The 22,299-nt window shown below is 43.9% G+C and overlaps 1 protein-coding gene across 2 annotated transcripts in view; it reads left to right on the top strand.

Moving 5' to 3' along the window:
• uggt2 (UDP-glucose glycoprotein glucosyltransferase 2) overlaps positions 1-22,299 on the top strand; it is a 373,478-nt gene that overhangs the window by 31,487 nt on the left and 319,692 nt on the right. For both annotated transcript variants that reach the window (XM_080198156.1, XM_080198157.1), the window contains exons 3-5: positions 3,513-3,592; positions 18,600-18,730; positions 22,129-22,241. In XM_080198156.1, coding sequence (XP_080054282.1) covers positions 3,513-3,592; positions 18,600-18,730; positions 22,129-22,241 — 324 coding nt within the window. The remainder of the gene's footprint in view (positions 1-3,512; positions 3,593-18,599; positions 18,731-22,128; positions 22,242-22,299) is intronic.

The following is a 22,299-nucleotide window of genomic DNA, read 5'->3' as shown; positions in this document are numbered from 1 at the left end:
TGGTGAGCCTTATGTCAGTGGTGGGGAAATTATTGGAAAGTAATCTTCGAGATTTATGCCCACTTATTTCCAAATGGGACTGTTAGTGAGAAACAACATGGTTTTATGAAGGGGTGGTTGTGTCTCACTAATTTGATCGAGTTTTTTTGAGGAAGTGACAAAGATGATTGAGGGTAGGACAATGAATGTTGTCTACATGGACTTCAGTAAGGCTTTTGACAAGGACCCTCATGGCAGATTGATGCAGAAAATGAAGTCGCATGGGATCAGAGGTGAGCTGGCCAGGTGGATACAGAATTGGCTCGATCATAGAAGACAGAGGGTAGCGGTGGAGAGGTGCATTTCTGAATGGACAGCTGTGACAAGTGGTGTTCCTTAGGGATCAGTGCTGGGAACTTTGCTCTTTGTAATATACACAAATGATTTGGAGGAAAATGTAACTGGTTTGATTAGTAAGTTTGCGGATGATACAAAGGGTGGATTTGCAAATAGTGATGAGAACCATCAGAGGATATGGTGGGCTATAGATAGGTTGGAGGCTTGGACGGAGAGATGGCAGGTGGAGTTTAATCCGGACAAATGTGAGGTAATGCATTTTGGATGGCCTAGTGAAGGTAGGAAATATACAGTAAATGGCAGAACCCTTAAGATAGGCAAAGGGATCTGGGTGTACAGGTACACAGGTCGCTGAAAGTGGCAATTTAGGTGGAGAAGGTAGTCAAGAAGGCATATGGCAGGCTTGCCTTCATTGGCTGGGGCATTGAGTTTAAAAATTTGCAAGCCATGTCACCTTAGGACACACTTGAAATAGAGTGTTCAGTTCTGGTCACCATACTACCAGAAGGATGTGGAGACTTTGGAGGGGGTACAAAAAAGATTTATCAGAATGTTATTTATTATGGAGGGCATTATCTATGAGGAGAAGTTGGAGAAACTTGGTTTGTTCTCACTGGAACAACGGAGATTGAGGGGAGACCTGATAGAAGTCTACAAGATTATGAGAGGCATGGACAGAGTGGATAGTCAGAAGCTTTTTCCCAGGGTGGAAAAATCTACTAGGGGGCATGTGTTCACGCAGGACGATATGAATGTAGCTGAGGAGGTCACTGGGGTGAAGGGGTGTAAAATAGAAAGTATTGCAGTTGATACAGAGGATGTGTTGGATATTCTAGAAGGGTTGAAAATAGATAAGTCCCCTGGTCCAGACGGGATTTACCCTAGGATTCTATGGGAGGCAAGAGAGGTGATTGCAGAGCCACTGGCTCTGATCTTCAGGTCGTCGTTGGTCTCTGGTATAGTACCGGAAGATTGGAGGACAGCGAATGTTGTCCCATTGTTTAAGAAGGGGAACAGAGACTTCCCTGGGAATTATAGACCAATGAGTCTTACTTCTGTAGTGGGCAAGGTTTTAGAAAGAATTATTAGGGATAGGATTTATAGTTATTTGGAGAGTAATGAATTGATTAGAGATAGTCAGCATGGTTTTGTAGCGGGAAGGTCGTGCCTTACTAACCTTATTGAGTTCTTTGAGAAGGTGACCAAAGAGGTGGATAGGGGTAAGGCAGTAGACGTGGTATATATGGATTTTAGTAAGGCGTTTGATAAGGTTCACCATGGTATGCTTCTGCAGAAAATGCAGATGTATGGGATTGGTGGTAATTTAGGTACTTGGATCAGGAATTGGTTAGCAGATAGGAGACAGAGGGTGGTGGTTGATGGTAATTATTCATCATGGAGTTCGGTTACATGTGGTGTGCCTCAGGGATCTGTTTTGGGGCCACTGCTGTTTGTAATCTTTATTAATGATCTGGATGAGGGTATAGTTGGGTGGATTAGTAAGTTTGCTGATGACACCAAAGTCGGAGGTGTGGTAGATTGTGAGGAAGGGTGTCGAAGTTTGCAGGGTGACTTGGACAGGTTGCAGAGCTGGGCCGCGAGGTGGTGGATGGAGTTTAATGCGGAGAAGTGTGAGGTAATCCATTTCGGTAGGAATAACAGATGTGTTGAGTATAGGGCTAACGGGAGGACTTTGAATAGAGTGGAGGAGCAGAGGGATCTAGGTGTATGTGTACATAGATCCCTGAAAGTTGGGAATCAAGTAGATAAGGTTGTTAAGAAGGCGTACGGTGTCTTGGTGTTTATTGGTAGGGGGATTGAATTTAGGAGTCGCAGCGTCATGTTGCAACTGTACACAACTCTGGTGCGGCCGCACTTGGAGTACTGTGTGCAGTTCTGGTCCCCACATTACAGAAAGGATGTGGAGGCTTTGGAGAGGGTGCAGAGGAGGTTTACCAGGATGTTGCCTGGTATGCAGGGGAGGTCCTATGAGGAGAGACTGAGGGATTTGGGGTTGTTTTCACTGGAAAGAAGGCGGCTAAGAGGGGATCTTATAGAAACATATAAGATGATTAGAGGTTTAGATAGGGTGGATGGTGATAACCTGTTTCCTCGGATGGAGAAAGCTAGCACGAGGGGGCATGGCTTTAAATTAAGGGGGGGTAGTTATAGGACGGATGTCAGGGGTAGGTTCTTTACCCAGAGGGTGGTGAGGGACTGGAATGCCCTGCCTGCTGCAGTTGTAAATGCGCCTAGTTTGGGGGTGTTTAAGAGATTGGTGGATAGGTTTATGGATGAAAAGGGATTGGTTTAGATTAGTGGGTCAATTTTTTTTTTAAAAATAAGACTGGTCGGCGCAACATTGTGGGCTGAAGGGCCTGTTCCGCGCTGTAATGTTCTATGTTCTATGTGTTTAATATGCGAGGGACAAGGTTTTAAAGGAGGTGTACAAGGCAAGTTTTTTTTTACACAGAAGGTGGTAGATGCCTTGAACTTGTTGCTGGGGGGGGGCGGTGCGGTAGTGGAAGCAGGTACAATAGTGACTTTTACAAGCCGTCTTGACAAATACATGAATAGGATGGGAATAGAGGTCTCCAGAAAGGTAGGGAGTTTTAGTTGAATTGGGTAGTGTGGTTGGTGCAGGCTTGAAGGGCTGGTTCCTGTGCTGTAATGTTCTTTGTTCTATAAGCCATAATGTTTGTTTGAGAGCCAATGCAGACACAATGGGACAAATGGCCTCCTTCGGTAGTGTAAAAATCTGCCATTCTGTGTCTTGGGGAACTATTCAGTATGCAGAGAAGGATAATTGATGAGTGTATATTTTGCAATTTAGCGGATGTGGAAGAAAGTAATTTGAACTCGGTGCTCATTTGTCAGTGTTAATATTCCTTTCTTGTGCTGATTACGTGTTCTTGACAGATGTTACAAAATCTTCCCTTTTTTCTATAATGTTTACATTTTAATGTTCTCAGATTACTACAAATCTGAAAAAGTTGTGAAAATTTAAATCCTAGCTCTACTCCCCATACTTCACCTCATTTTATTATTTCTGTGTTGACGTAAAATGTTGTCTGATGGCCAGATTAACTTTTTTCTATTGCTTCTATTCATTCTGTATGAATATATTAATTTACTTTTGTTGAAATATAAAATGTCATCTGACATTTCTTTTGCAGTGAGTTTGTAGCAGAAGAAGATAATGAAAAATTCTGGCAGTTTGTTGACACTGTCAAGGAAATAACATATCTTCAGGGAGGTGAGATTATTTTGCATATGTCATAGTCAATGTCCATGCTGGCTTTAATCATTGAGCTCCAAAGATTTTAAAAAAAAGTACATATTTATATATGCATTAAGACATTCTCTGGATTCTTTATCTCAGGGCTATGGAAAATATCCAAGAATATCAAAAGCAGACAGATGCCTTTGCAGACCATAAGTAGGCTGATGGTCGAGGTAGATTAGGGCTTCTGTAATTGTCTGATGCATAATGACAACTCGGGACGGTGAACAATTAAAAATAGATGTGTGATGGGGACATTTGACTAATTTGTATTTATAGCTTTGAAGTATAAAAGCCAGGGCCAGGATTTTTATGATTGTTTCTGCCCCTCTGTTTCCAGCCTCCTGTTTCTTCCCCGCTGTTTCCAGCCTCCTGTCTTACCATTTGAAGAGTCAGCAGGGAACACATTTGAGCCAAAACTATCTGCTCTGCAGCCATTTCACCTTCTAACAAGTGTTAATTAGCTGCATGTTAGACCTTCACTCCTCACTTGGGGAGGAAGTCCCATCTTAGAATGACCAGCAGCTCTCCTGTCCCTTCAACACCTGAAGGTGCAGTGGACAGGAGTGGGACCTGGGAGTCCAAGCACAAGTACATTTTGAGGGTCTCAAGGCAAAGAGCTTATGGAAACCTTGGGAGATGAAGAGAGAGGGACTGGAGTATTGGGTGAGATAAATTGCAGAGATGTTGGGGCAGGCAAGAATCCAGAGGGAAACTTGTTTGTGCTTTTTCATGTTCACTCCCTCCCCACCCCTCATCCGCACCATCAAATTCTCCAGCGAGAGAACATTAAATTCAAACTCATGTTTTCTCTGTGCTGGTCTGCTCAGAACGTCCATATTGGACAGTTGACATTGAAACACTGTATAGTGAACAGTTCAGACTTTTTATTCTTCCACTCCATAATACTGTTCTTTGAAGTTCAGACCTACTAAGTTATGTAATGTCTTGAGATGGATAAAAAGGTGGTTAGCAGATAGGAAGCAAAGAATTGCCATAAATGGGTCTTTTTCCTGATTAGCAGTCAATGACTAGAGGGTTCCACAGGGATCTGTGCTGGGACCCCAACTGTTTACATTATGTATTAATGATTTGGAAGAGGGAACTGAATGTACTTTCACCAAGTTTGCAGGAAATACAAAGATGGGTGGGAGGGTGAGTTCTGAGGAGGCTTCAGTGTGATTTCGACTGACTGAATTTATCGCCATGTACGTGGCAGATGCAGTATAATGTCGATAAATGTGGGGTTATCCACTTCGGTAGCAATAATAGGAAGACAGATTATTAGTTGAATGGGTGTATATTGGGAAAGGTGGATATTCAGCAAGACCAAGCAAGGCAAATGTGTGTTGGCCTTCACAACGAGAGAGTTTGAGCATAGGGACAGGGATGATTTGCTGCAATTATAGAGGGCATTGATGAGGCGACACCTGGATTATTGTGTACGGTATTTGTGTCTTTATCTGAGTAAGTATGACCTTGCTAATGAGGAAGTACAGCGAAGGTTTACCAGGCTGATTCCTGGGATGGCAGATCTGTCATATGAGGAGGGATTAAGTTGGTTAGGATTATATTCCTTGGCATTCAGATGAGTGCGAAGGGAGTCTCAGAAACTTTGAAATTTCTAACAGTCTTAGACAGGATAGATTCAGAAAGAATGTTCTGAATGGTGGGCAAGTCCAGAACCAGGGTCTGGAGGGACAAAGCCAGGTCAGGCCAGGGTAGGCTGATTGGGGAGAGAAAAAGTGGGGCAATCTGCATTGGAATCAGTATCGAGAGGGAATGGTGGAACGCGCCCTAAAAAGGGTAAACCTTTTCAAACTGATATGAGGAGATATTTCTTCACTCAGAGGTGGTGAATGTGTGGAATTCAAAAACATTGTGATTGCAAGAAAAGAATTACATCTAGCTTTGGGGCTAAAGGGATCAGGACGTTGAATTTGATGATCAGCCATGATCAAAATGAAGGGTTGAATGGCCTACTCTGCTTTTAGTTTCTATGCTTCTAAGTATCACCACCAGCATTGATAACTGTATAAGGTATATAGCATACTGATTGTCATAGCCCACACTATTACTGGCCTGCTGTGCCCATTGATCCCAATTTCTTGTCTCTCGAGACGTTACCAGAACTGGATTTGCAGCGAGGTCAGCCCCTCTCCTATTTCTGGTGAGAGGCTGAATATATTACAAAAATTTACGTAAAATTTAATTTCCAATGTGATTAGTGAGGCTGGCGCTCAATCGTCCAGGCCTTTATGGCCTCACCTGGAGAGGGAGAAACCTGCTCCCCATGAACAGTGAGCAGTCTTGTTGGCCTTGGGGGGCAGAGGGCAATGAGGTGGTCCCTTGGGCAGTGCCGCCTTGCCTGAAGGACCTATTGGCAATATACTTGCAGGGAGGTTTGTTAGTGTTATTGGCGAGGGTTTAAACTAGACTTGCAGGGGGTTGGGAACCAGAGTGCCACAGCAGATAGTGGAGCGTGGGTGAAAATAAATGATGTTAATAGTTCATGCAAAATCTCAAATAGAAGGGTTGTGTGTTGTGGTAATAATCTTCTGAGGTGTGTCTACTTCAATGCCAGGAGTATTGTGGGGAAGGCAGACGATTGAGGGTGTGGATTGACACATGGAATTATGACATTAGTGAAACTTGGCTACAGGAGGGGCAGGATTGGCAGCTCATTGTTCCAGCGTTCCAATGTTTCAGACGTGATAGAGGCAGAGGGATGAAGGGTGGTTTGGGGGGGGGGGCGCGGTGGTGGTATTGCTAGTTAGGGAAAATGTTGCAGCAGTGCTCAGGCAGGACAATTAGAGGGCTTGTCTACCAAGGCCATATGGGTGGAGCTGAGAAACAGGAAAGGTATGACCACATTAATGGAGTTGTATTATAGACCACCCAATAGTCAGTGAGAATTGGAGGACAAATCTGCAGACAGATAGGAGATAACTACCAGAAACATAAAAGTTGTGATATTGGGGGATTTTAATTTTCCACATATAGATTGGGACTCCCATACTGTTAAAGGCCCAGATGGGGAGGAGGTCCTTGCTGTCTTGAGGTAAGTCAGAGTAGATAAATCCCCAGGACTGGACAGGGTATTCCCTCAGACCTTGATGGAGACTGGTGTTGAAATTGCAGGGCCCCTGGCAGATATATTTAAAATGTTGGTATCCACAGGTGAGGTGCCGGATGATTGGAGGATTGCTCATGTTGTCCCGTTGCTTAAAAAAGGCTCAAAAAGTAATCCAGGAAATTTATAGGCTGGTAAGCTTGACGTCAGTAGTGGGTAAATTATTGGAAGGTGTATTAAGATCTACAAATACTTGGATAGACAGGGACTTATTAGGGAGAGTCGACATGGCTTTGTGCATGGTAGGTCATATTTAACCAATCTATTAGAGTTATTCGAGAAGATTACCAGGAAAGTAGACGAAGGGAAGACGGTGGACTGTCACATCTTTGGATGTGAAAAGAAACAGGAGCACCTGGAAGAAGCCCACGCGGACACAGAACGTGCAAACTCCTCACACAGCCATCCAAGACTGGAATTGGACCCAGATGCTTGGAGCTGTGAGGTAGCATTGTTAAGCACTGCCAGTATGCCTCCTCATTTTCCCTGTGGCTCTTCTCTTCAGCACATTCCAGCTCCAACTCACCAACCACACAAGCCACGATTCCTTACCATCTGACCTGGTGCCTGGGGAATGCTTATCCTCACCCCATCTGTCTCCTTGCAGGACAAGCTGTTTCACAATAAAAAGGAGAAAGCACAGATGGGCAGAGAATGCCTGAAATCCTCTTGCATATAGAGGAGAGAGCTCTCCATCCCTCAGAAGATGACCATTACTGCACTGAGAGCAAGGTGGATGAAGAAGTTAAAAGTGAAGACCCACAAAACAATCATCCATCTGGCCAGCCTTATCTGGATAGCCTTTCTTGTGGCTATCCTATGCTCTGTCATGCAGTGATGCAATCTCCCTTCTCCTGCAAGGAAATTAGTTGATCAGCCCAGTCCATCTACAGATGTAACTTTGGACAGTGGTCAGGAGAGCAGCTCTGATGAATTCTTGGATGCTACCATTGAAGAAGTGTCAGTTTTTAGCACACCACCACAAGCACAGAGACGCACCCTTCGGTAGGAATTAGTAGTAACAGCCTTCTGGGTCACTGACTAGTAAGCACCTCATTCCTGATGATTCGCAGCTTGTTGAGGGTGATTATGTACCAGAGATCCGGCACTTAGTGGTCTACTGGAGAAGACAAGTCTGCTGAGCCCCAATCAGATGTGTGCCTTTGGACTAGGCCATCCCTGAGCTGCTGGAGTTACAAAGTTAAGGTCAGGAAGCGATGTCAGCTTCAACCTTCATTTGCAAGGCCCACTGGAGGAGTCCCATTGCTTTCTGTGCAACAAGATTGTGCTGACACTCCGGGTTAACCAGACTAACACTACGAGAGTGGCAGCTATGTTGGAGACTGTGCAGGAAATGCACTCCATGATGCGGGATGTTCACTCCATGGTCCAGACCACAAAAGCCTCATGGCTGTGAGTTCCATGCTTCAGGGCATTGACAACAAGGTGCTGGCACTTAGGACCATCCGTAAGTGCCAGTGTCACTCCACTGCCCCTGTATGTCAAGGAGGAATTCAGGGGCCTCTGAGCACCCATAGGGAGGATGATCAGCTAGTGCATAGCCTGGGGCCTTGCACCTGGGACACCCTGGGATGTCCAACTCATCTGACTCTCCTCTTCCTGTAACCAACACAGTGCGAGCCCCACACCCCAAAGAACATTGCACTAACAGGCCTGTACTACTTGAAAGCAAGTTGGAACCCTCCTGGTCTTAGCCCTCCAGATAATGTCTACTAAAGTCACCTCAGACAATAGGATGTGGCAGACAGCGGACTGCCTCCACCACAGCAGTGGATCCTGGGGAAATATCAAAATGTAGTGGCAGGATTCAAACAAAGAACAAATAAAATTACAGCACAGGAACAGGCCGTCGGCCCTCCAAACTTGCACCAACCGTGCTGCCTGAGTCAACTGAAACCCCCTACCCTTCTGGGGACCATACCCCTCCTATTCTCACCCTATTCATTTCTTTGCCCAGATGTCGCTTGAAAGTCACTATTGTATCTGCTTCCACTACCTACCCCTAACAGTGAGTTCCTGGCACCCACCACACTGTATGTAAAAAAAAACAACAACAACAACAACAACAATAACAACAACCACAAACTTGCCTCATACATCTCCTTTTATACATTGCCCTTTCTATCTTAAACCTCTGTCCCCTAGCAATTGACTCTTATATCCTGGGAAAAGCTTCTGACTATCCACTCTGTTCATGCCCCTCATAATCTTATAGACTTCGGGTCATCTTTCAACCTCTGTCATCCCAGTGAAAGCAAATCAAGTTTCTTCAATCTCTTCTCATAGCTAATGCCCTCCAAACAAAGCAACATCCCAGTTAATCTTTTCTGTATCCCCTCCAAATCCTTCACATCCTTCTGGTAGTATGGCGACCAGAATTGAACACTATATTCAGAGTGCGGCTAAACTAAGGTTCTATAAAGCTACAACATGACTTGCTAATGTTTAAACTCAATGCCCTGGCCAATGAAGGCAGGCATGCCGTATGTCTTCGTGACTACCTTCTCCACCTGTGTTGCCACTTTCAGTGACCTAAGTACCTGTACACCCAGATCCCTCTGCCTATCAATATTCTTAAGGTTCTGCCATTTACTGTATATTTCCCATTTGTATTCGACCTTTCCAAAATGCATTACCTCACATTTTGTCCAGATTAAACTCCATCTGCCGAGTCTCCAACTGATCTATATCCTGCTGTATCCTCTGACGGTCCTCATCACTATCCGCAATTCCATCAACCTTTGTCGTCTGCAAACCTACATATATTACAAACAGCAAAGGTCCGAGAACTGATCCCTGTGGAACACCGCTCGTCACAGCCCTCCATTCGGAAAAGCACCCTTCCATTGCTATCTGTGACCGTGCCATTCTGTAAACATCTTGCCAGCTCACCTCTGATTTGTGCGACTTCACCTTCTGACCAGTCTGCCATGTGGGGCCTTGTCAAAGGCCTTACTGAAGTCCATGTAGACAACAGCCACTGCCCTACCCTCATTAATCATCTTTGTCACTTTCTCAAAAAACTCAATCATGTTAGTGAGACATGACCTCCACTTCACAAAACCCTGTTGCCTCTCATTTAATATGTCCACTTATTTCCAAGTGGGAGTAAATCATGTCTCGAAGAATCCTCTCCAATAATTTCCCTGCCACTGACAGAAGGCTCACCAGTGTGTAATTACCTAGATTATTCTTGCTTCCCTTCAACAAATGAACAACATTGGCTATTCTCCAATCCTCTGGAACCTCCACTGTAGCCAGTGAGGATACAAAGATTTCTGTCAAGGCCCCAGCAATTTTCTCCTTTGCCTCTCTCAGTATTCTGGGGTATGTCCCATCAGGCCCTAGGGACTTGCCTACCTTAATGTTTCTCAGGACTCCCAGTCCCACCACCTTTTTGATCTCGACATGACGCAAATTATCTGCACATCCTTCCCCACATTCATCATCCACCAAGTCCTTCTCTTTGGTGAATGCTGACACAAAATATTCATTTAATACCTTGCCCATTTCCTTTGGCTCAATGCGTAGCTTCCCACCCTTGTCCTTGAATGGGGCAGTTTTCTCTCTGGCTACCCTCTTACCCTTTATATATGTATAAAAAGCTTTGTGATTTTCCTTAATTCTGCTGGCTAATGACTTTCTAGCCCTTTTTAGCCCTCCTGACTCCTTGCTTAAGTTCCTTTGTGCTTGTATTCTATACTTGCCTCGTGTGTCCCCAACCTCCTAGCCTTGACAAATGCTTCCTTTTTCACTAGGTTCACAATATCTGTTGTTATCCAAGGTTCCAAACTTGCCCTTCTTATCGTTCATCCTTATAGGAATGTGTCAGTCCTGAATTTCTATCAACTTTCACTTGAAAGCCTCCCACATGCCAGATGTTGATTTGCCCTCAAACATCTGCCCCAATTTACATTCTTCAGTTACTGCCTAAATATTGTTGTAGTTACACTTCTCCCAATTTAACACCTTCACCTGAGGCTTACGCTTATCTTCATCCATCAGTACCTTTTAAAGCTTACTGAATTGTGGTCACTGTTTCCCGAACTGCTCCCCGATGAAATGTCAACCACCTGGCTGGCTCATTCCCCAATTCTAGGTCCAATATGGCCCTTTACCTTGTCGGACTAACTACATACTGTTTCATAGAAACTTAGATGATAGGAGCAGGAGGAGGCCATTTGGCCCTTCAAGCCTGCTCTGCCATTCATCATGATCATAGCTGATCATCCAACTCAAAAGCCTAATCTTGCTTTTTCCACATAGCCTTTGATCCCATTTGCCCCTAAGTGCTCTATCCAGCCATCTTTTGAATACATTCAATGTTTTGCCATCAACTACTTCCTGTGGTAATGAATTCCACAGGCTCACCACTCTTTGGGTTAAGAAATGCTTTCTCACCTCTGTCCTAAATGGTCTACCCTAATTCCTCAGACTGTTACCCCTGGTTCTGGACTCCCCCACCACTGAGAATATCCTCCCTGCACATACCCTTTAGTCCTGTTAGAATTTTATAAGTCTCTCAGACAGCCCCCCTCATTCAACTGAACTCCAGCAAAAACAATCTTAATCTCATCAATCACTGCCCATACATCAGCCCCGCCATTCCCAGAATCAGCCTTGTTTCAAGAAGCTGCCCCATCCACACCCAGTCAATATAGGGGAAGTTAATATCACCCCCCCCCCCCCCCCCCCCCACAACAGTCCTGTTACTTTTACATTTTTCCAAAATCTCCTTATGTACCTATTCCTCTATCTCCTGCTGACTGGTTGGGCGGCCCATAATAAATCCCCAACATTGTGACTACACCCTTCCTATTCCTGAGCTCTATCCATGTTGCCTCGCTGTACAAGCCTCCAGGCAGTGCATTCGCACAGCGTGCGCATGAGTTGTTGGCCACTAGCAAATATAAGTTATTTCACCCTGTTTGTGGCCCACTGCTCTCACTCTATAGCACCATAACTATTGAATACACAGTGGCACCCATCCAACATGTAAAGGCTGGATGCTGACAACCAGTGCCACCTGCAACTCGTGTCTTGTGAGGATGTCACCCTATGGGTTGGCCTTCCCATGTCCTGACTAGACAGTTATGCAATTACCATCCTGGCCGTGAAGAACCCCCTTCTCTATGGTCCCCCTTCTCCAAAGACTGCACATTTTTCTAGTGCTGTGGCGACCAGAATTGAACACTATATTCCAAGTGTGGCCTAACTAAGGTTCTATAAAGCTGCAGCATGACTTGTCAATTTTTAAACTCAGTGCCCCGGCCAATGAAGGCAAGCAAGCCCTATGCCTTCTTGACTACCTTCTCCGTCTGCATTGCCACTTTCAGTGACCTGTGTACGTGTACACCCAGATCCCTTTGCCTATCAGTACTCCTAAGGAATTACTGTATACATTTACTGTATATTTCTTCTCTGTATTAGATGTTCCAAAATGCATTTCCTCACACTTGTCCAAATTAAACTCCATCTGCCATCTCTCCACCCAAGTCTCCAACCCATCTACATCCTGCTGTATCCTTTGATGGTCTTCATCACTCTCTGCAAATCCACCAACCTTTGTGTTGTTCGCAAATTTATTCATCAAACCAGTTACATTTTCCTCCAAATCATTTATATATAATTACAAACAGTAAAGGTCTCTGTACTGGTCCCTGAGGAAACCACTTGTCATAGCCCTCCATTCAAAAACACACCGTTCCATTGCTACTCTCTGTCTTCTGTGACCAAGCCAGTTTTATATCCACCTTGTCAACTCACCTCTGATCCCATGCGACTCCACCTTCTGCATCAGTCTGCCATGAGGGACCTTGTCAAAGGCCTTACTGAATCCCATGTAGACAATATCCACTGCCCTACCCTCATCAATCATCTTCGTCATTTCCTCAAAAAACTCAATCAAGTAAGTGAGACACAATCTCCTCTTCACAAAACCATATTACCTCTTGCTAATACGCCCACTATTTCCAAGTGGAAATAAATCCTTTCTCGAAGAAGTCTCTCCAATAATTTCCCTCACAAAGTTTGAAGTAATCTCGTGTGTGTCCAAGACAACCCTTGTTTTTTAATATCGACTTACAACAGCAAGCACTTTGGCATAACATCATATAGAAACACGGAAGATAGGAGTAGGAGGAGGCCATTTAGCCCTTCAAACCTACTCTGCCATTCTTTTTATGATCATGGATGATCATCCAACTCAATAGACTAATCCTGTTTTTTTCCCCATAACCTTTGATCCCATTCACCCCAAGTGCTATATCCAGTCGCCTCTTAAATACATTCCATGTTTTAGCATCACCTACTTTCTGTGGTAATGAATTCCACAAGCTCACCACTCTTTGGGTGAAGAAACATCTCTCCTCTTGCCTTAAATGGTCTACCCTGAATCCTCAGACTGTGACCCCTCGTTCTGGATTCTCACACTAACGGGAATATCCTCCCTTCATCTATCCTGTTTAGTCCTGTTAGAATTTTATAAGTCTCTGAGGTTCCCCCTTTGTTCGTCTGAACTCCGGCGAAAACAATCCTAATCTAGTCAATCTCTCCTCATACATCAGTCCTGCCGTTCCCAGAATCAGCCTGGTAAACCTTTGCTGCACTCCCTCAAGAGCAAGAACATCCTTCCTCAGAAAGGGAGACCAAAACTGCACACAGTACTCTGTGGTGGCCTCACTAAGGCCCTGTATAACTGCAACACATCTCTGCTTCTGTATTTGAAACCTCTTGCAATGAAGGCCAAAGTACCATTTGCCTTCTTTACTGCCCGCTACGCCTGCATGCTTACCTTCAGTGACTGGTGCACAAGGTTATCCAGGTCCCGTTGCGTATAGAACATAGAACACACAGCACAAACAGGCCCTTCAGCCCACAAGTTGTGCCGATCACATCTATACCTACCAAGCCATAGAACTATCTGTAACTTCCAATCCCATTAGATCCCATATACTCATCCAGGGGTCTTTTAAAAGACCCCAGCAAGTTCGCCTCTACCACCACCGATGGCAGCCGATTCCACTCACTTACCACCCTCTGAGTGAAAAACTTACCCCTAACATCTCCTTGCTTCCCAGCGCCTTAAACCTGTGTCCTCTCGTAGTGACCATTTCAGCCCTGGGAAATAGCCTCCGAGAATCCACCCTATCTATTCCTCTCAACATTTTATAAACCTCTATCAGGTCACCTCTCAACCTTTGTCTCTCCAGGGAGAAGAGACCGAGCTCCCTCAACCTATCTTCATAAGGCATGCCTCCCAATCCAGGCAACATCCTTGTAAATCTCCTCTGCACCCTCTCAATAGCTTCCACATCCTTCCTGTAGTGAGGCGACCAGAACTGCGCTGAATACTCCAAGTAGGTTCTGACAAGGGTCCTATAAAGTTGCAGCATTACGTCCCAACTCCTAAACTCAATCCCTCGATTAATGAAGGCCAGTACGCCATATTATGCTTTCTTGACCACATCCTCCACCTGTGAGGCCGATTTCAGAGTCCTATGGACCCGGACCCCAAGATCCTTCTACTCTTCAACACTGCTAAGACTCCGACCCTTGATATTGTACTCCTTCATCCCATTGGTCCTGCCAAAATGGACCAGTACACATTTATCCGCGTTGAAGTCCATTTGCCACTTCTCCGCCCAGTCTTGCATCCTATCTATGTCATGCTGCAACTTCTGACATCCCCCCTGACTATCCACAACACCACCAACCTTCATATCGTCGGCGAACTTACTAACCCATCCCTCCTCTTCCTCATCCAGGTCATTTATGAAAATGACAAACAGCAAGGGTCCTAGAACAGATCCCTGGTGACTGACCTCCATGCAGAAAAAGACCCATCCACAACCACACTCTGCCTTCTGCAGGCATGCCAGTTCTGGATCCACAAGGCCAAAGCCCCTTAGATCCCATGCCCTCTCACCTTCTCAAGAAGTCTTGCATGGGGGACTTTATCAAACGTCTTGCTGAAGTCCGAGTAAACCACATCCACCGCTCTTCCTTCATCAATGTGTTCAGTCACATTTTCAAAGAACTCAGCTAGGCTCGTAAGGCACGTGCTGACTATTCCTGATCATTCTAAACTTCTCTAAATGCTCATAAATCCTGTTCCTCAGAATCCTCTCCATCAACTTACCAACCACTGAGGTCAGACTCACCGGTCGGTAATTTCCCTGGCTATCCCTGTTCTCTTTCTTGAAAATAGGAACCACATCTGCAATCTTGCAATCCTCCGGAAATTCTCCCATCTCCATCTACGATGCAAAGATCATCGCCAAGGGCTTTGTAATCACTTCCCTCACCTCCCGCAGTAACCTGGGGTACATCCTATCCGGTCCCGACGACTTATCTATCTTGATAGAATTTAAAAGTTCCAACACATCCTCTTTCTTAACATCCACATACTCAATCTTTTTAGTCTGCCGCAAACCTGTAGTACAACCTCCCAGATCACTTTCCACTGTGAATACCGAGGCAAAGTACTCATTAAGCACCTCTGCCATTTCTTCCAGTTCCACACAGACTTTTCCCCCTTCACCTTTTACAGGTCCTATCCCTTCTCTTCTCATCCTTTTACTTTTCACACATTTGTAGAACGCCTTGTGATTCTCCTTTAATCTTACCCGCCAAGGCCTTCTCATGACCCCTTCTGGCTCTCCTAATTTCCTTTTTAAGCTCCTTTCTACAAGCCTTATACTCCTCTAGATCCTTAACATCTCTTAGCTCTCTGAACCTTTTATACGCCTTTCTTTTCTTCCTGACTAGGTTCACCACAACCTTCGTGCACCACGGCTCCCACGACCTACCAAAACCTCCTTGTCTCACCGGAACGTTGTCGTGCAGAGCTCCAGTCAAACATTCCTTGAAAATCTGCCACCTTCCTTCAGTACTTGTCCCCAAGAACACCTCCTTCCAGTTTACTCATCCAATTGTCTGCCTGATGTCATCATATTTCCCCTTACTCCAGACAAACACCTTCCTAGCCTGCCTGATCCTATCTCTTTCCAATGCTATCGTGAAGGAGATAGATTTATGATCTCCATCCCCAAGATGCTCTCCTACCGAGAGATCCGACACCTGTCCTGGTTCATTAGCCAGCACCAGGTCAAGTACAGCCTCTCCTCTCGTAGGCTTATCCACGTGCTGTGTCAGGATACCCTCCTGAACACATCTAACAAACTTCTCCCCATCCAAACCCCTTACCCTAGGGATATTCCAGTTGATGTTTCGGAAATTAATGTCTCCCATCATGACAACTCTGTTATTACTACATCTCTCTAGGATCTGTTTCCCTATCTGCACCTTAACTTCCCTGTCACTATTGGGCGGCCTATAGAAAACACCCAGCAAAGTTATCCACCCTTTGCTGTTCCTAACTTCCACCCACAGAGACTCCGTAGACAGTCCCTCCACAGCATCCACCTTCTCTGCAGCCATGACACTGTCCCTGATCAACAGTGCCACTCCGCCACCTCTTTTGTCTCCCTCCCTGTCTTTCCTGAAGCATCTGAATCCCGGCACCTGAAGTACCCAGTCCTATCCCTGAGATATCCAAGTCTCTGTAATGGCCACCACATCACGTTTCCAAGCAGCGATCCACGCTCTAAGCTCATCTACTTTGTTCACAACACTCCTGGCATTAAAGCAGACACACCTCAGACCCTCGGTCTGAGCACTTCCCTTCTTCATCGCCCGTCCAACCTCCCTGTCATACTGTCTACAGTCCTTCTCTACCTGGGAGCTAACCTCCTCGCTGTCAGTCTCCTCATCTCTATTCCCTCCCCCCAACCTTTCTAGTTTAAAGCCCCCCCAGTAGCCCTAACCAACCTTCCTGCCAAGATATTGGTCCCCCTGGGATTCAAGTGCCACCTGTCCTTACTAAACAGGTCACACCTGCCCCTAAAGAGGTCCCAATGATCCAGGAACTGGAATCCCTGTCCCCTGCTCCAGTCCCTCAGCTAAGCATTCACCCTCCACCTCATTCCATTCCTGCTCTCACTCTCCCGCGGCGCAGGCAGCAATCCTGACATTACTACCTTCGCGTTCCTCTTTCTCAACTGTCTACCTAATTCCCTATAATCCTTTTTCGTGACCGCTTCTCTCTTCCTGCCTATGTCAGCAGTACCTATATGAACCACAGCCTCCGGCTCCTCACCCTTCCCTTTCAGGATGTCTGGGACGTGTGCAGAGACGTCCCGGATCCCAGCTCCAGGGAGGCAAACCACCATCCGTGACTCCCGTCTGCGTCCGCAAAAATGCCTCTCTGATCCCCTCACAATGGCGTCCCCCATTAACACTGCCTTGCTGCTCTTTTTCTTCTTTGAAGTACTGGGTCAGGCTCAGCTCCAGAGACCTGGCCACCGCTTCCTCCCCCAGGTGAGCTGTCTCCCCCAGCAGTACTCAGACAAGAGTATGTATTTTGAATTCTACACTCAATTTACAGCTGCTCAGGTAGTAATCTGCCTTCTTGTTTTTGCTTCCAATGTGAATAACCTCACATTTATCCAAATTATACTACATTTGCCATTGATTTACCCACTCACCCAACCTGTCCAGATCATTCTGAAGGATCTCTGCATCCTTGTTACAGCTCACCCTCCCACCCAACTTGGTATCATCTGCAAGCTTTAAGATGTTACAATTTGTTCCCTCATCCAAATCATTAATATGTATTGTGAACAGCTGGTGTCCCAGCACCAATCCCTGTGGCACCCCACTAGTTACTGCCTGCCAATTTGAAAAGCACCTATGAATTCCTATTCTTCTTTTCCTCTCCTGCCAATCAGTTTTCTATTCATCTCAAGACATTTCCCCCAATCCCATGTGTTTTAATCTTGCACTCTTATGCTGGACTTTATCAAACGCCTTCTGAAAGTCCAAATATACCACATTGATTGGTTCCCCCTTGTCAATTCTACTAATTACATCTTCACAGCAAACTAGTGAATTTTGATTGGGAACTATGTGCATTCACTGCCTCCTCTAATTTTGATCAAGTCTGAAATCCTCAAGTTGTAGTCTTTATTCTGCAGTCTTCTCTGCTCTGCTACAAATTGTGCTGTGGTCTTCCCCAAGTCTCAAATCAGTTTTTAATGAAACAATTTGATCAGATGAGAACTTCCTCAAATCCCTGTAAAGATTAAGCCATGTTCAATGAGATAAAAATTGTTTTTGAAATTTTTTTATATGATAATAACTGCTGCATGACTGACCTAGCTCTGAAATTATGAGTTTATATCTGAACTGTTGTCAAATGTCATCATTAAAATCAATCACTAGATTTTTTTAAAATTAGCTTTTTAAATGTAATTTATAAATCGGGTTCATTCATGATATTTTAGCTTCTAATTTAACCATATGTTTATGTCCCAATCTTTATTTCACTGTCTCTAATTGTTTTTAAAGAATTAATTTGATTATTCGTGCTTTTAATTTCTGCTTGGCTTTCTATGAGAATTCTTTAATGTGAGTGGCTGCTTGAAAAGCTTGACATCACTGTGGCTTAACAGTTGGAATCCTCAGTAAGTTATTCTACAATCAATTTTATTTTGAGGGGGTTAAAGTTCTCACCACAGACAACGTGAGATATTTCAGCTTGGCTTCCTTCAAGGTCAATGGCAAGCACCCATGCTTTGTCGCTGACAGCAAAATTCCAGACATCTTAACTTTGGATGACAGATTTTCAGGAGCACTAGGAATTTAGCATTGCAATGAAAAAGCTGTTTATTTGTAAAATTAATCATTTATAGCATACTATTAGGATAATTACTGAAATTGACATCTGTAAAATTCACCTATTAATATAATAATTTTAATTTACAGATTCTGAGCATAGCTATTATAATCTCATTCTGAAGAAAGCTGGTCAGTTTTTGTCACAACTGAAACTCAACCTTCTGAAGTTTGCTCTCTCGCTAAGAGCATATTCTCCAACTGTTCAAATGTTTCAACAGGTGCGTATACTAATCTACATGTTATGAGCTTTGTTGGATGAAAGGGACTGTGGCATAAAAAACACAGCTAAAACATTTCTTTCATTTAAGCAAAAGAAAGACTACTGAAGTGTAATGACACTGCACTTCCTTCTCAGTTTGATTTTGTAGTTCGTTAACTGAGATATTTAAATTTAAAAAAATTGTAATCTAGATCAAAATTTATTTTTTAGTGGGGGCGAATCCTGTCAGTTAAACATGCTTCCCCATGAAATAATTGTGATGATGATGGGAATTTTCACCCAAAATCAACAGAACTTGGTTGGTCCATCAAATGTTCCATCCTGTGTGTGGCAATTCCCTCTAAAGATGGAGCCAGAAAATCCAGCCTTATGTCTGTGGCATTGTATTTCCTTTCTAAAGTTCATGGGTGCTTAGCTGAATTTCAATTCATTTGAAGTGCATGTTTCTCAATATGAACAATCTCTTGTGTACAGCTCATGCAAAGCATTTAATTTGATGTATGAACCACATTGTCTATTTTGTCTTCTTGCTAGATTTTGTTCTCCTTTTGGTACTGTGTTTTACAATGTTGGTGATCATGGCTGTCCAATGTCATGGTCCTTGGTAACAGTTAACATCTTAGTGATTTCCAATCTTGTTTCTCTGTTAGGACCAGTTCATTAGATATGTTCAAGAAAAGCTGGACGTGGCCCTTGTGGCTAAAGGGATCAAGGGGTATGGAGAGAAAGTGGGAATGGGATACTGAAAATGCATGATCAAGTTGAATGGTGATGCAGGTTTTAAAGGGCCGAATATCCTTCTCCTGCACCTATTTTTTACGTTCCCATGTTTGCACCTGTTTTCCTTAACTTGTTGGTGTATCTTTTTCCTTTAACTCCCTTTTTCTTACTCTATTGCCTGCAATTTTACAGTAACTACCAGATGTTTTCTCTCCTAATAAATGTCTGAGGAACTGTAGTTGTCTTTTGGTGCACATTTGCAAAAGTTTTGCTTGTGTGCCTGCTTTCCTCAAAACTTTCTCATTTAGTAGTGAGTGTTATCCAGTTGATCTTTGTCATATGTTTCAGAAACTCTATCTTTGTTGTTAATTTATCTTGCTATATCTTGCTTATTCTAATTTTCTCCTTTTATGGAACACTGGTGAGCAGATGCAACATTTTAATAATCTTGTTGTGCTTTGCATAGAAATATTCATTTTTTTTAAAGAGATTTGACATCTTTTGAAAGTTTGGTTTGAAAATATTTGCACTTGACGGCTTTTCCCTTCAGATGTTACGAGTTTCCCAACAAAAGCAAGTTGTTTTCATTCTTTTTAGAACATAAGAACATAAGAAATAGGAGCAGGAGTAGGCCATCTAGCCCCTCGAGCCTGCCCCGCTATTCACTAAGATCATGGCTGATCTGTCGTGGCTCAGTTCCACATCCCCGCCCTCTCCCCATAACCCTTAATCCCCTCTCTTTTCAAAAACCCATCAACCCGCGTCTTAAAAATATTTAGTGAGGCAGCCTCCACCACCTCAACGGGCAGAGAATTCCAGAGATTCACCACCCTTTGAGTGAAGAAGTTCCTCCTCAACTCCGTTCTAAACCGCCCCCCCCCTTTATCTTGAGGCTGTGCCCCCTAGTCCTACTGTCTTTGGACTCTGGGAGGAAACTGGTACCTGGAGGAAACCCACACGAAGAATATGCAGACTCCACACAGTCACCCAAGGCTGGAATTGAACCTTGGTCTCTAGTGCTTTGAGGCAGAAGTACTATCCATTGCACCACCATGTGGCCTATCCTTTGCTCATGTCCACATTAACCCACTAGTTCTCCATAGCTCATGTGAAAAGGTTTCTTCTTCTGACTTTTCCTCGCTAAAACTTTGAGTGGTTCTGCAACTGCACATGTATAGAACATAGAACATTGCAGTGCAGTAAGGCCCTTTGGCCATCAAAGTTGTGCTGACCTGTGAAACCAATCTCACGCCCAACTAACCTACACTATTCCAATATCATCCATATGTTTATCCAATGACCGTTTAAATGCCCTTAATATTGGCGAATCCACTACTGTTGTAGGCAGGGCATTCCACACCTTTACTGCTCTGAATAAACAACCTACCTCTGACATCTGTCCTATATCTATCACCCTTCAATTCAAAGCTATGTCCCCTTGTGCTAGCCATCTCCATCCGAGGAAAAAGGCTCACACTGTCCACCCTATCTAATCCTCTAATCATTTTATATGCCTCTATTAAGTCACCTCTTAACCTTCTTCAGTCCAACAAAAACAGCCTCAAGTCCCTCAGTCTTTCCTCATAAGACTTTCCCACCATACCAAGCCACATTCTGGTAAATCTCCTCTGCACCTTTTCCAATGTTTCCACATCCTTCCTACAATGCGGTGACCAGAACTGTACACAATACTCCAAGTGCAGCTGCACTGGAGTTTTGTACAGCTGCAACATGACGTCATGGCTCTGAAACTCAATCCTTCTACCAAGAAAAGCTAATACACCTACGCCTTCTTAACAACCCTATCACCCATAGTCCATAGCACTGGTTTTGTTGTATGTTTGGAAAATGACACTCAGGAACACTTTGATATTTTCAACTCTATGTCTCATAACATCACTTGCATTTGCATTTATTACTACATTATTATAACAGGGCTTCACAGTGAGCCAATACGGACAAATACTGGAGTTATACAGGTTTACAGCATTTCCAAATAGTGTTCAATGTGGTGGAGTTCTGATTCTCAGCTGAGGGAGGAAGGTGGCGGGTCTTAATGAGGAGAAGTTTCTTTGTCCATGTTTGACCTGATGCCAAGAGATTAAATGGATTCCAGACCATTCATGATTTAAAGCACCCCTGTTAAATCTCTTGTATACTTGCCCTACTTCAAGTTTCTCCATGTAATTGATTCATTTGTTCCTGATAACATTCTTACACATTTCTATGAGGTCCTCTTCAGGTCTTTACATCTTTGCAAACATATAGCATCCAGAATTAAACACAGTACTCTAGTTGAGGCCTAATCATCATTATTTTTGAACATAAAAAATAAAAGCAAAAATGTTGCACTGAACTATGCTCTTATTAATAAGACTTGTTTAATAAGACAGGATTCCATCTGTTTCTTTTAGCAAGCTTTGAAACATGTCCTTCCACTTTCCAAGGTTTATGTAGCACCTTCAATACAATAAATAATGCAATAATACTTCGGAGCATTTGAAGGAGAAAAATTAGATTGAGAGTATTAGGGAATACATCCCTGGAATTAAGGCCCAGGTATGGCCTTCAGTGACGTAAGTCAGGTAAAATTTGATGGTAAATCTGATGCTGAGAGTTTATGTCATTAAATTTATTTTATGTTTGCATGATATTTACTTGTAACATTTGGCTTAGATTGCAGCTGATGAACCAGCACCAAAAGGATGCAACAGTTTTGTAGCTGTCCACGGGGAACATACCTGCCATACTGGTGAAATCAAGAAGCTCCTCAAAAGAGCAGCTAATAGGTATACAGTATATTATGCTCTTGTATATGCATGACATTTTATGTTCCTCGGCTCCTTA

Source organism: Carcharhinus amblyrhynchos, chromosome 10, assembly GCF_965287045.1.
Source record: "Carcharhinus amblyrhynchos chromosome 10, sCarAmb.v2.hapA, whole genome shotgun sequence".
In the NCBI taxonomy this organism is placed as follows: domain Eukaryota; kingdom Metazoa; phylum Chordata; class Chondrichthyes; order Carcharhiniformes; family Carcharhinidae; genus Carcharhinus; species Carcharhinus amblyrhynchos.
This window is presented reverse-complemented; position numbering and strand designations above follow the sequence as displayed.